This window comes from Eumetopias jubatus, unplaced genomic scaffold (assembly GCF_037043125.1).
Source record: "Eumetopias jubatus isolate StellerSeaLion01/CBP00866 unplaced genomic scaffold, mEumJub1_p1.0 scaffold_17, whole genome shotgun sequence".
Lineage (NCBI taxonomy): Eukaryota > Metazoa > Chordata > Mammalia > Carnivora > Otariidae > Eumetopias > Eumetopias jubatus.
In genome coordinates, this window is record NW_028274823.1 from 53,549,449 (window position 1) to 53,562,239 (window position 12,791).

The 12,791-nt window shown below is 43.5% G+C and overlaps 1 protein-coding gene across 6 annotated transcripts in view; it reads right to left on the reverse strand.

Moving 5' to 3' along the window:
* Positions 1-2,098: 2,098 nt before the first annotated feature.
* Positions 2,099-12,791, reverse strand: part of KAT6B (lysine acetyltransferase 6B) — a 180,122-nt gene continuing 169,429 nt past the window's right edge. For 5 of the 6 annotated variants that reach the window (XM_028109534.2, XM_028109533.2, XM_028109532.2 and 2 more), the window contains exons 15-18: positions 12,438-12,597; positions 11,511-11,843; positions 9,119-9,410; positions 2,099-6,016 (exon numbers count right to left, since the gene is read on the reverse strand). In XM_028109534.2, the coding sequence (XP_027965335.2) occupies positions 3,471-6,016; positions 9,119-9,410; positions 11,511-11,843; positions 12,438-12,597 (3,331 nt within the window). In that variant the 3' untranslated portion in view covers positions 2,099-3,470. The remainder of the gene's footprint in view (positions 6,017-9,118; positions 9,411-11,510; positions 11,844-12,437; positions 12,598-12,791) is intronic. The other variant, XM_028109536.2, reaches the window with a different exon arrangement.

Consider the following 12,791-nt stretch of genomic DNA (forward strand, 5'->3'; position numbering starts at 1 on the left):
TTGGGCAACCACGTTGGCTTCTTGGAGCCCAGTCTCCCCACCCGCACGCTGGGGACAACCACCCCATCTCCTGCACACGGTGGGCGTGTGCACCCCGTGGAAGGGCTGCTTGTGAAAGTTTGATAACAATATTGAGTCTATTTCTAAAACAGAATGTCAGCAAGGAAGGCCAGTGCCTTCACACCTGGGTGGGCACCGCTTGAGCTATTCAAAATTAACGGTCGACAGCGGACGACCACTAGAGACCCTTACAAAGTAAATGAAAGAACACATTACTGGGCTTAAAAAACATGGTTAATGAAATCTCAACCTAATGGTGACTCCATGTCAGTCCCGACGAATCCAGGTTCCTGTTTTCCAGGATCCTTGGCACATTTAGGTCTGAATGGCTTTCTGTAGTCAGAGTGGGCAAGTGGGGAGGAGCGTGCAGGGTGTTCTGAGGCCACCTCAGATCAGCAGTTTCTCTCCTCCCCAGGAATGTTGGAGATCGGGCCGGCAGTGGGGGTCCTGTACCTGGCTCTGCTGCAGTCGCTTGGGAGCCTGTGACACGGAGATCCCAGGACTGTTCTTAGATGCTGGTCTGGCAGGTCTGGGGCAGCGACCAGAACTTGCCCACGAGCTCCCCAGAGGTACTATGAGGCAGGCATGGGTGCTTAGTCAAGCATTTATTTCTAGGCTTGTAGCTTGCATAGGAAAATGTTTCAACAGTCAGAACTTTCTCTGAACGCCATAAAATGTAAACAGTGACTTTTTGTGTGGGGGTGACAGAACCCCCGTTTCACCACAAACCAGAGGCGATTAGCAAGCCACTGCGGAAGGGGAAACACAGGGGAATCTCAGTCCCCAAAGAACCTCAACAGAAGAGGAAAGAGACTATATTATGTGAAGGTTTCAAGTTGGGGCCTGTGGAAGCTTCCAGATCAGCTTGTTAGCAGGCCCCCGCTCCAGTTCCCGGGCTCAGGCAGCCTCTTGCTGACGGGTGCACGCACTAGGCTGCTAAGATTCTAGGCAGCAGTTGATTCACACGAGCGGCACACCATCACCTCCTGGTCTGGAGGTGGATTAGTTTGCTTTCGGGCCAGCACAGCACCTGGAAGTTTTCTTCCCTTTGGGACGACAGCCCTTGCAGAAGCCTCTTCTTGTAAGCGCTCCCTCAGCCACTACAGATATCCCCCCACTGACTGCACCTGTAGAAGGAAAGGACCAAAGGGCAAGGTCTTGCCACTAAGCCCAGAAGGCCTTGTAACTGTGACAGAAACATAGGAAGGGTGAGAGCACAAGGCAAAACACCAGCAGGCATTCTCCCTCTGCAGGGGCCTGCGATCCTGGGGTGTATGCACTAGCCTGCCTTCCCCGTTTTACCCTGAGTTTACTTGAAGTTTGTGTCCATGATCTACAAAACATGTGTGTAGAACCACGATGGAAAAGCAACGCTCTCCCTCAGAGAGGTCTGAAGGAAGTGGCGGGGGCGTTGTAAGCACCCACATTTAGACACCTTGAGAGCTTAGCGGGCCGGTTTCACGTGGGTGCCAGGTCAAGCATTTATTTTTATGCTTGTAGCTTGAATAATAAAATGTTTGAACAGTCAGAACTTTCTCTGAATGCCATAAAGTAATGTTTGTACACAATGATTTTTTTTTTTTTTTGGTCTAAGCAACCAATCACTCATTCACAACAGAGCAAAACTTTCACACTTTTTTTTTGAGAAAATGATTTTTCAAATATACAGTCCCAAACTGGGTGCTTTTTGGGTATTAACTTTTATAAAAATGAAGTCTGCTACCACTGTGCTAAGACCCTGAGGGGTGTTTATGCACACTGTACAAATGAGGCAAATGGGTATTTGGGCAGGATACCTTTGCAAATGAAGATCAAAGTCAAAAAGAAAAAAACAAATTCACTTTATTTTAAAGACAATGATTGGCATACAGAAGGTATGCACCAGCATAAAATAAACTTTCATGAAAAGCATTAAAATTCATTATAAATTAATTTATTAAATAGGTATTTGGTATATGTGATGGTTTTATTAGATATTACTCTTATTTATTGCCAACCCCCTCCCCCAAAGTCAAAACAAACCAGAAAATCTCATAACTCCAATTTACACTAAATAATTTATTTTCCCAAAATGTGTATGTGTTCTGAGATGTGACACATGATACAGTTCAGGGGGGTCATTCTCTATCAATCATAATATGACAGGACACAAGAGGCTAAAAATGGCTCATCATAATTTATTTTATGTTAAAATGTACAGCTTTTTTTTTTGTTGGCTTTTTTTTCTTTTTTTTGAAGTGACTGACTAAAAAGAGAACAGATAAATCCAAGAGTGTCGCCGGCTCCTATTTTACACGAGGGTACGCCCCTCCCGCTGGCCCTAGGTCACCCTGTACAAGTACAAAGGCTACAAAAGAAGAATATAAACAGACACAAATAACTGTTCTGCTTTTGTACATGCGGTCGGTAAGCTTAGTTTGAGCTATTCACAAGCTACTTCTCTATTCTTCCTTAAAAAATAACTCCAATATTTTATAAAGATAGAAAAATCTACAGATGGAATGAAAATGTAAAGTTAGAGGCATTTCCATAAAATAGCAACTTTACACCAAATTCACTATTTTTTTTAAATCCTGCCAAGTATTTGGACATATATGAAATGTTTCAAAACCTGACGGATAAACACTGAGATATGCTTCATTCAATAAACAGAAGTCTGCATTTATAAAACAGAAAGCTGCCTTTTTTCCCCAAAGAAATCTGTCACCAAAATGGAAAAGGGTCTCAACTTTACACCAAACATTTAGCAATAAAACCCTTTTTGACTAACCAAATGGGAATAGCTTTTATAGCTCTTTACAGTTTTATAATTAACAAAAATATAGTTTTTTTTTTAACCCCTCAAATTAGGGCACCCTAATCAAGGCAAAAAACTTAAGAAATGGCTTACTGTTAGCACAACACTTGTACAGTACTACAAAATGCACTGTCACTAACAAAGACATTAGCGGCATGCTGAAGGGTCACCTTAAACAAAATATACAATAACTGAAATGCTAAAGGCATTTACATGGAGTGGACAGGGGGGAAAAAAAAAGTTCTAGGTTTAGTATTAAAACAGATAATTTGGTGGGGGCGGGGCTTGATATCCACATCATTTAATGGAAGCAGGCACAACAAGTGGCTGCCTTCAAATTGTAGTCCAGAGAGGCCTTCCTTTGCAGAGAATTTCATATAAAAGTAACAGAAACAAAGATACCAAAAAAGAAAAAGGAAAAAAAGAAAAACAACTTGTATAAGGCTTTCTGCTGCATACAGCTTTTTTTTTTTTTTAAATAAATGGTGCCAACAAATGTTTTTGCATTCACACCAATTGCTGGTTTTGAAATCGTACTCTTCGAAGGTATTTGTGCAGATTCAATCCAATAGTGATGCCTGGGGGGAGGGGATCTCGTGACTGCCCCTGTTGCCTACCTTCTCATGTAGGACCCGTTGAGAGACTGTTTGGACATGCCCGTGTTCATGTAGCCGTGATGTCCGGGGGCCGTGTACATCATGTTACCGTGGGGCGGGGTCTGCATCGGCTGCTGGGCATATGGCTGGGTTCCCATCATGCCCATCTGCATCTGCATAGGGTATTGGGGTGTTTGATTCATGTAGCCATGATTGCTGTGATAGCCACTGTTCATCATCGGCTGGGACATGCTATACCCATTCATGGCATTGAGTGTATTCATGTTCATGTTCACGGAGTTGACATTGTAGGCTGGGGCTGGCATCAGGTTCACACTCATGTTCATGCCCCTCTGCATCGTTAAAGTCCGTGCGGGACCCTGCATGGCTACAGTCTGGGAGCGCCCATAGATTTGCGACTGATGGGTGGCAGCGGCTGGTGACAGAGATGCCGATTTGGTTCTCATGGAGACGTGGCCCTTGCTGGCGATCTGGGTTTGCAGTCTTTGGCTGTGGGAGATGCCAATATTTGATGCAGCCATGTTCCGTTGCAGAAGAGGCGGTGGCAGATTCATCGGAGGAGGAGTCAGGTTGGGGGGTGGGGTCATGGTAGCTTGTGCTTGGGGTCCCCCAGGGACGGAGTGCGGAGACTGAGAAAGCTGAACAAGCCCTGTGTTACTTAATGGTGTGGACAGAGAGGCACTGTTTGCATAGGAAGTTACAGCAGCGGAATGGCTGTAAGGCAATGAATGATCAATAAGTGTATTAGTTAACTGCTGTAGTTTGGCAAGGCTGAAGGTGGCTGATGGCTGTGGGTAATGCCCAGCCCCAAAATCACTTTGCCCCATTCGTTCATATAAGCCAAGGTTGGCGCTGCCAGTGTCGGGGAGCTCGGCCAGCTGCATCGGCGGGCTGAAGTTGGCAGCCATGCTGCACTGAGCCAGCTGCTGGCCGCTGCTCGGAGGCCGCTCCACCACACAGCCTTGAGGAGACTTGACGCCGCAGGTCGGGGGAGAGCTGATGCTGGTCTGCTGCAGCAGGCTGCAGCTGCCACTGATGTTGGACATCTGCTGGGTGACGGCACAGCTGCTCTGTGTCAGACTGCTAGAGGTGAGGCTGCTATAGGAGCAGCTGTTCTGCGAAGAGCCGTTTCCGCAAATGCTGCCGCCCATAGTAGAATCATAGCTACTCGGGTTTTCATAGTTCTCGGTTGTGCTCTCAATACTGCCCAGGTCACTAAATCCGCTGTCCACGACTTGCTGTGAGTGGTCAGACACCGACGGGACATCCATCATTGGACTGGTCTCCATGTTCTGCAAAGATGGCACCGAGATGGCACTTTGATCCGGGCTGATTTGGGCATAGCTGTTTTCCAGGGCAGGGACGCTTGGGCTGTTGACAGAACGTACTGACTGGCCAGGATGGGAATGGACGGAGGAAACGGGGCTACTGTGGTCTGACTGCTGGCAATCGTCCAGGGCGGTGGCGATCTGTGGACTTTGGTCTGCATGGGTGTAGTTCTGTAGGCTTCTACAGGCCTCTTGAGTCTCGGCGCAATCCTGAAAAGTGTCGTCCTGTTCACTGTTCTCCTGGGTCAAGGACTGGACTGCCTGAACGGTCTCGGAGTCAATTTCCATGGTTGCAGTGTTTCTCTCTTTGAACTCAGCATCCACTTCTTCACTGCTCTTTCGGTCCTGCTTCTGGGCCTGTTCTTCTGGGGATTCCTCATCAGATTCAGGTGCAGCTTCAGTGTCTCCAGCAAGCTCCTTAGGTTCGCTGTTACAAGCAGGTGCAAGGTCAACACCACAGTCCATTAAGACCTCTGAGTTCGAATGACTAGGCCGGACACTAAGGTCTAAAAAAGCCTCCTGGTTTTCTAGTACTTCTTTGAAGGCTTCTCTTGGGCGTTCTTCCTTCTCTGCTTCTGTACACTCCATGTGACTGTCATCTTCATCATCTGCATCGTGACCCTCGTTGTGAGATGGCTCTTCCTCCTCTTCCTCCTCCTCCTCACGCTCATCCAAGGGGACAGGGTCTTCTTTGTCCATGCAGACTGCTGGTTCTTCTTGTTCCTGACTTTTAGCACCACCCAAGTCTTTCTCTACATTTTCTTCCTCCTCCTCCTCCTCCTCCTCTTCATCATCGTCGTCGTCTTCCTCCTCTTCTTCCTCCTCCTCAGGTTTGATTAGATCATCTTCTGGTTTTTCACCCGGCGATTTATTTGGACTTACAGGTGCACACGTTTCATCCCTTCTGTTTTCGTCCCGAGGCAGCAGGGGCTCCGCGGTTTCCTTGACCTCCTCCTCAGTCCTGGCGGGAATGGGGCTGGTCTTGTCCTCCGGAGCCTCCCTCTGGTCTTCCACTGTTACCTGGTCATCAGGTTCCATGGGTGTCTCCGGCGGGGTGTACAAGTTCAGTTTAAATCCGGTCTTCCTCTCTTTGTTTGGCCTCCACTTAGACAGACCACGTTTTGTTCCTTTTGGCCATACTTGTTTGCACTTTAGAGGTTCGGGATTGTCTCTATTGCTGTCTTTCAAGTTATCTGTATCATCATCCATATTGTCTTAGCGAGGAGACAGAAACGGGAGGAAGAAAAAGTCTTAGAAAGCATCACCTTGAACAACTTAATTAATTAGTATACACTGCTTTTGATTTCTAGAGTTGATGTTAAAGACACGATCAAAACTAACAGAGAATCATATTGTGCTATAAACCAAGTAAATAACCTAGGTTTGGGAAAATAATGTGTTTCACATAGTCCCTCCCTCCCTCCTCCTCCCCTTCCAACAGAAAGTTGTGCTTTTTATAGAAAGCACATGGATGCAGACAGCTATAATAAACTGCTTTGAGTTTAACAAATAAGACATTCTCTGATGTAAAAGCCCAGAATTCCACAATGTAAAAAAAAAAAAAAAAAATCAAACATGTACAAATTGGAAACTACAGGGGAAAGGGGGTTAATGGTAGCTCCATCTCCAAAGCACCACTGTGCTGGAGAAATGAACAGACGCCTAACTCACGTATCTATCCTGAGAGTGCACTTCCGTTTGTGGACATTTACTACATTTAAATGATCTCAGATGACACTATTTAACTTTGATCTGGATGTTCTCCCTGGTATAAAAATAAACTGTGCACCTCTGAAACAAATGAAGAAATACCTAAATATCCCCAATAGAAATGCATCTGTAATCTACTATAGGATCATCATTTTTGCACAACACAAACTATAATGTATTTACCATGAAATGATTGAATATTTAAACTCTAGGTATTCTTTTGATCACTAATTCTGTCCACATTGTATTTAGGATCAATTTGTTGCTCAAGTGTAAGGTTTGAACACTGCAGTAGATAAGAAAAAAGCCATAATGTTCATGTTCATTTTAACTTGGCTAATCTTATTTCTACTGTACCGTTTTGCACATATGACTATAAACAGATTTGTAAATATATTTATCTAAATATAAGCAAGCAAATAAAGATAGGAATAAATACAAATATAAAACACCTAAGTCTTCATGAGATCTTTAGAAAGAAAGTTAAAGCTCACACTGATCTCCTGGAGGGTCAATGTAAAGGACAAGCTTTACAAAGAAAAACAGCCTTATTACTAACATTACTTTGGAGAACAGACATAAGATCTCACATTCAATGTGGAACAGAGATCCTTTTTGCCAGAATGGAGTGATTTCTAATCCAATCAGTACAGAACAGGCTAAGCAATTAGTTCACTTACGTAATAAAAGGATCACACATAAACTTACCTGCAAGTATTACATTCAAACTGGCTAGCTGAGAACACATGAGTGAGGTAGACTGATTCCTTCAGAAGTACAAAGTACAATACCCAATTAATAGTCACTCCAAGGTGTCCAAATGGTTTTATTTCTAGTCACATGGGCAGATAATAGCCATGCCAATGCCCCTGGATTCCACATGCTACTGGACCTACGAGCTTTTGTAGGAACACCTCTCTAAATCAGAAGATGAGTTTTCTAATAATTACGGAGATCCTGAAAGGAATCAGGTTAATACGGCCACTCAGAATTTTAAAAGCAAAAGGCCCAGAATGGAGAATAAAGGTAGTGATGATTCCTTTACAGGCTCCTGAGAAGAAGTGGAAATAAATCTCAATGTCTACACACAAAAAACGGTATCTTGCCGCAGTTTGTTGTTGCTGTTTGTTTAAAGAGACTAAGGAACAGGGGTGCCTGGGTGACTCAGTCAGTTGGGCACCCGACTCTTGGTTTTGGCTCAGGTCATGATCTCATGGGTCGTGAGACAGAGTCCTGCGTGGGGCTCAGTGGGGAGTCTGCTTGAAAGATTCTTTCCCTCTGCTCCTCCCCACCCCTCAAGTAAATAAATAAATCTTAAAAAAAGAAAAAAGAAACTAAAAAACAAGGCTTGGATTCTTTATACCCAGGATAAGTTGTCATTCTCTCAGCAAACTACTGTATAGAGCAATAGTATCCCTGTTAATTATGAAAGTCAGGAAGATGCTTGCTGATGTCCTTAAAATTGTGACTTTTCTTTTTTTTTTTAAAGGTTTTTTTTTTTTTTTTTAAGATTTTATTTGACAGAGAGAGAGAGATAGCGAGAGCAGGAACACAAGCAGGGGGAGTGGGAGAGGGAGAAGCAGGCTTCCCGCGGAGCAGGGTGCCTGATGTGGGACTCGATCCCAGGACCCTGGGATCATGACCTGAGCCGAAGGCAGACACTTAACGACTGAGCCACCCAGGCGCCCTAAAGATTTTATTTTTTTAAGTAATCTCTATACCAAACATGGGACTAGAACTCACAACCAAGAGTCACATGCTCCACCCACTGGGCCAGGCGCCCCAAACTGTGGCTTCTCAAAAGCAAGAGACACCTGTAGTTCCCAAAGCAATGAGATGGCCCGTTTCTAGATTAGCAGGGATACTAGAATAAGTTTTTATATAGAGTCATTTCAGCTACAGAAAGGAGAGACTGTCCACAGATCCTTACGATTCAGCTGGGAACTCAAGAATCCAAGCCAAAAGGCAAGGAATGGTTGCTTTTAAACAGGGCAGCAAAGACAATTCATTGGTGTTAGGTTTTTTTTTTTTAGAGGATGGGGTGCGGTGTCCCTGCCAACAGCAAATTGTAAAATAATAAAAGGAAGGACAATTTCCTGATTTCCACATTATCCTGTATTATCAAAGCTAATACTGATGGTGTGGCTAAGTTTAAATGATTCTTGATAATAAAGTATCCTAAGACATCACTAATTATAAGCTGCATCATCGATTTCCTAAATTTATTTTTCAGGAAGAAAGAAACTACAGCATTCGATGCTCACATTGACAGGAATAAAAACCCTGACTCTGGAAATATTAAGTGTGAAAAAAAGTACCTATGAGAATCAAGGAGATGCAGTGTGTTTCTTATTGAGAGACTTCAGAATTTTTGAGGATTAGCCAATTTCTGGAAAGTAAGATGAACCCACCTAGAGGAATGTTCTGGCCTTAGAAGTTGTTTAAAATAAAATCCAATTCCAGGAAGAAGGGATAGAACCTTTTACGAATGAGAGAGGACAGATGAGCACTTACTCCTGGTGGGCCGACACAACCCCCGAGCTGCCTCTGGGCGGTCATGCGCGAGACATGCACAAGGATGAGATTTTTATCATCCCTCCACTTACTTCTACAAGGGTCAGCATTCTTAAAACAGTGATTGTCTTTTTCTTCGTCTTCCTCTGTTTGTCTTTTCTTCCCAGGCTGATGTTGGAAGGCTTTTCTTAGGACTGGCTTCCCGCCGTCTTCCTCTACTTCAATCTCACAGGTAGGCTCCAGGTGCGGCATCGGCCTCTCTTCGTCTGAGTTGTCAAAGGGCTCATTCAGGACTTCCGTCGTCTCAGAAATGGTCTCAGTTGTTACGCTGCTGTTGATCCTCCTGCGTTTACGACCCCTTTTCTTCTTTAGCACAAAAGGCCTCTGAAATTAATTCCAAACATAATACATAAGAGCTCATGAGAAATTAAATGGTTGAGTCGATAGGCAGCAACCATGTACCGAAGGCCTGTCTGAGAATCTTACACACAGAGACTTCTGTAATGCCTTTGTACTTCACCTTCCATCTGATGTTTAACACCCCTCTTGGGCTCTAACTACACAGGCAAGTGTTTTCCAAATAAAGCAATTGTTTACTCAAGAAGATGCTCTGAGAGGGAACATCGCCTCAGCTTAACTGTAGATTTTAAAAGCCAAGGTTTGCTTTTCTAGCACACATTTTCCAGTGGTACTTGCAGACTTCAAATATCCTGTACATCATCGCTCTTCAGTCATCAGAGACACAGATGTTTCCATAAATGTTGCAATAATCGACTCGCCACTGGGTCACTCATTTAATACTTGATAACTGTTCACGGAGCACCTGCTATATGCAAGGTGCTGTAGGAGATTTGATGGTGTTCCCCATTTCACAGGGCTTCAGAACGATGAAAAGGGTAAGAGGACGGGGTACTAGAAGACAGAATTACTCTACTGTTTAAAATGTTAAGAGAGTCATGTATTGATGACTGCACAGATGTCAGCAACTGATTAATTCTATAAAATATTATAGAAGGCCTCTAAAGAATAAAGGACATGTGAAATCTGTCTTAAATATTTATATGATAGGAATTTTTTTTCTCACTGCACCACAGGCTGGCACAGATGACTCACCATAATAGCAATTATAAAACACTTTTGCCCAAGCAGAAGAGTATTTAATGAAACCAAGTTAAAATACAGGAATAACACATTTGCTGCTAAAATGTAATCTGTCAATAATGGGTCTGAAAAATTATTCAAAATACATTGCAAAGAAGGTTCAATATACTTGGTTAAAACTCAAACTCTAAAGTGTATCCAAGAATTACTGTTGGCTCACATTAACTCTCTCAACGTTCACATATAAACCTGATAATCATATTCTGTAAATTGACATTTATGGTTATTAACACCCCCCAGTCGGCCTGCCCTCCCTAATCCACTAGAATTTACCCAAACATGAGTATAGCCAATATAAAGACCTGGTTTTCTCCAGATTGAATCCATTTATATGATGGGAATCCATCTCATGCCTTGGATAATTCTGGTTTTTGATGTTTTTAAAACAAATTTCTTTTGTAATATACACGTAATACCTGAATACATTTTCCTTGTAAGAAATCAAAAGATTACTCCCAAGCCTGAAGTTTAATTTATGGGATGTTCTTTTCTATCCCCTCACCATAGCTGCCCTTCCACCAACAACAGACTACCAAGCTGGGAGTTAGAACAGCAGGTTCTTGGACAGGCAGTGCGCAGTATGACTTTAGGGCAGAGCCTCAACTTGCGTTATTTCTACAAGTCTTGGCTATACTGACAATAGCTGGTCCCTCACTATGTCACAGATACTGAAGACAAAGATATCAGATCTGGGTTGAATAAAATTACCCAAGGACAAAATCAATTTTTTACTTTCTGCACAAGGTGTATCTGGAGAGACCACCAGGCTATGAGAAATTTCAGCAGTGTGACTTGGCTGCAAATGCAGAGTATCAGCATCAACATGGAGAGCCTGAAATACCTTCACAATTCTATGCCAGGAACAAGAAAAAGAGACGGTTACCAGGAGAGCTGGGCTTGGGGAGTCCGGGTACTCATCTGGTTCTGGCTCCATCTCTAAGGAGTTGTGTGACCTTGGACAAGTCTCCTAGCCTCCTAAGGCCTTGGCGTTTTCATCAAAATGCACTGAACGGTGGTGTGAGTGCTCTCCAGGGCCCTCTTCTGCTCCCATAGCCTGACTTACTCTGGTCCCACAAACCAGCAGGTGGCAGTAACTACTAGACGAGGAAGCCCGCCTGCCCCTGTTTTCCGGTCCCAGCACTAACCTCAAAAAGTAAACACAATCATGACTGTAAGATAAACGATTATGATATATGATCAGCAGGACTGAATACAAATAAACTACATCTAAAGAACAGAGAGTGAAACAAATACTAATAGATTGTTTGCAATGACAAGATTTGATTGAAACAACTCAGACTGCAAATCTAAACAGACACATACCTTTCTCTTTACGGCAACTGATTGTGGTTTAGTCAATCTTGGAGGAGAACTCTGAATATTTTCTTCTTCCTCCTCCTCCTCCTCCTCCTCCTCCTCCTCTTCCTCCTCCTCCTCCTCCTCTTCCTCCTCCTCCTCCTCCTCCTCTTCACTGCTATCTTTAGACAGCTCCATCAGCTGCCCTCGCTCCCCTGCCACTGGCCGGCTCTCCGGGGAATGCAAATATTTATTTTTCGATTGTACTTTTGCAGGTGATTGCCTACTGTTCGCCCTAGAGGACAGGATTTCTTGCTCCTCCTTTTCCCAGCAGCTAGCTTGTTCCATTAGCCGCTCAGCCTGAAGGGGGGGGGTAAAAATGGTGGGCCAGTGAAAGGGCAGTTAAGCCAGAGCCTCTAAGGATCAAAGGCAAGGACCTCTTAAGTCGTTTCTGATCAGAACAGTCAGCCAGCCAAGCAACATTCCAGCTGCATCATCTCAGGACTCTCTTGCATCAGTTAGGATAACAAATCAAAGAAGATTGGGTTTCATGGGATATTTAGCAGTATTAATGATGCAGCGAATTGATTTGAGTCCTTTATCACTACATTACATGCTCACTGGCATGGAGCACTTTAAGCAAGTTCATAAACACAAAGAATCGATTGACACTGCAGCCTTGGAGCTCAGCACCAAATGTGATCTGATTACATGCTGTCAGTAGTGAAAAATGCTGCTTTGTGATCAATGATAAATGTTTCATTTTTCATACTCAATTCAGTAAAATTATCATGTCTTACCATGCAACCTCAGTTAGGATAAATTAGTGCCATATCATTTCACAAGCTCTCTCTACATAACCAAGCCTTTGACAACGATGGTAATGACTTTCTTAGCTTAAGAATGCTGCAAGATTGAAGTCCCACAACTTAGGCAGATGAAGCCAATCATTACCTCTTTCTCAGCTTCTCGCTCTTCTTCAGAAACTGCAGCATTAGAAATTAAAATTGGGGTCCACCTTAGACTTTCTGGATCAAGTTCATTGGTCCGGGAACAGGTTTTCAGCTTTTCCATGTGGCCCAATATCAACTTTTCCCTTCTAATGATGACAAATCTGTAATGTGATGTGGCAGAACAAAGTGCAATCAAAAGCTGAAATTTCATTTCGCCTTCACACATTGACAAATGCTAGCACTATAACGCGGGGTATGACTGATGAGAAAGCCCATCGATGAAAAGGTATAGCAAATTGAAATCTGACCAGCAAAAAAGTATCATTTCCTGTTTTCTATTTAGGAGAAAGGTTTT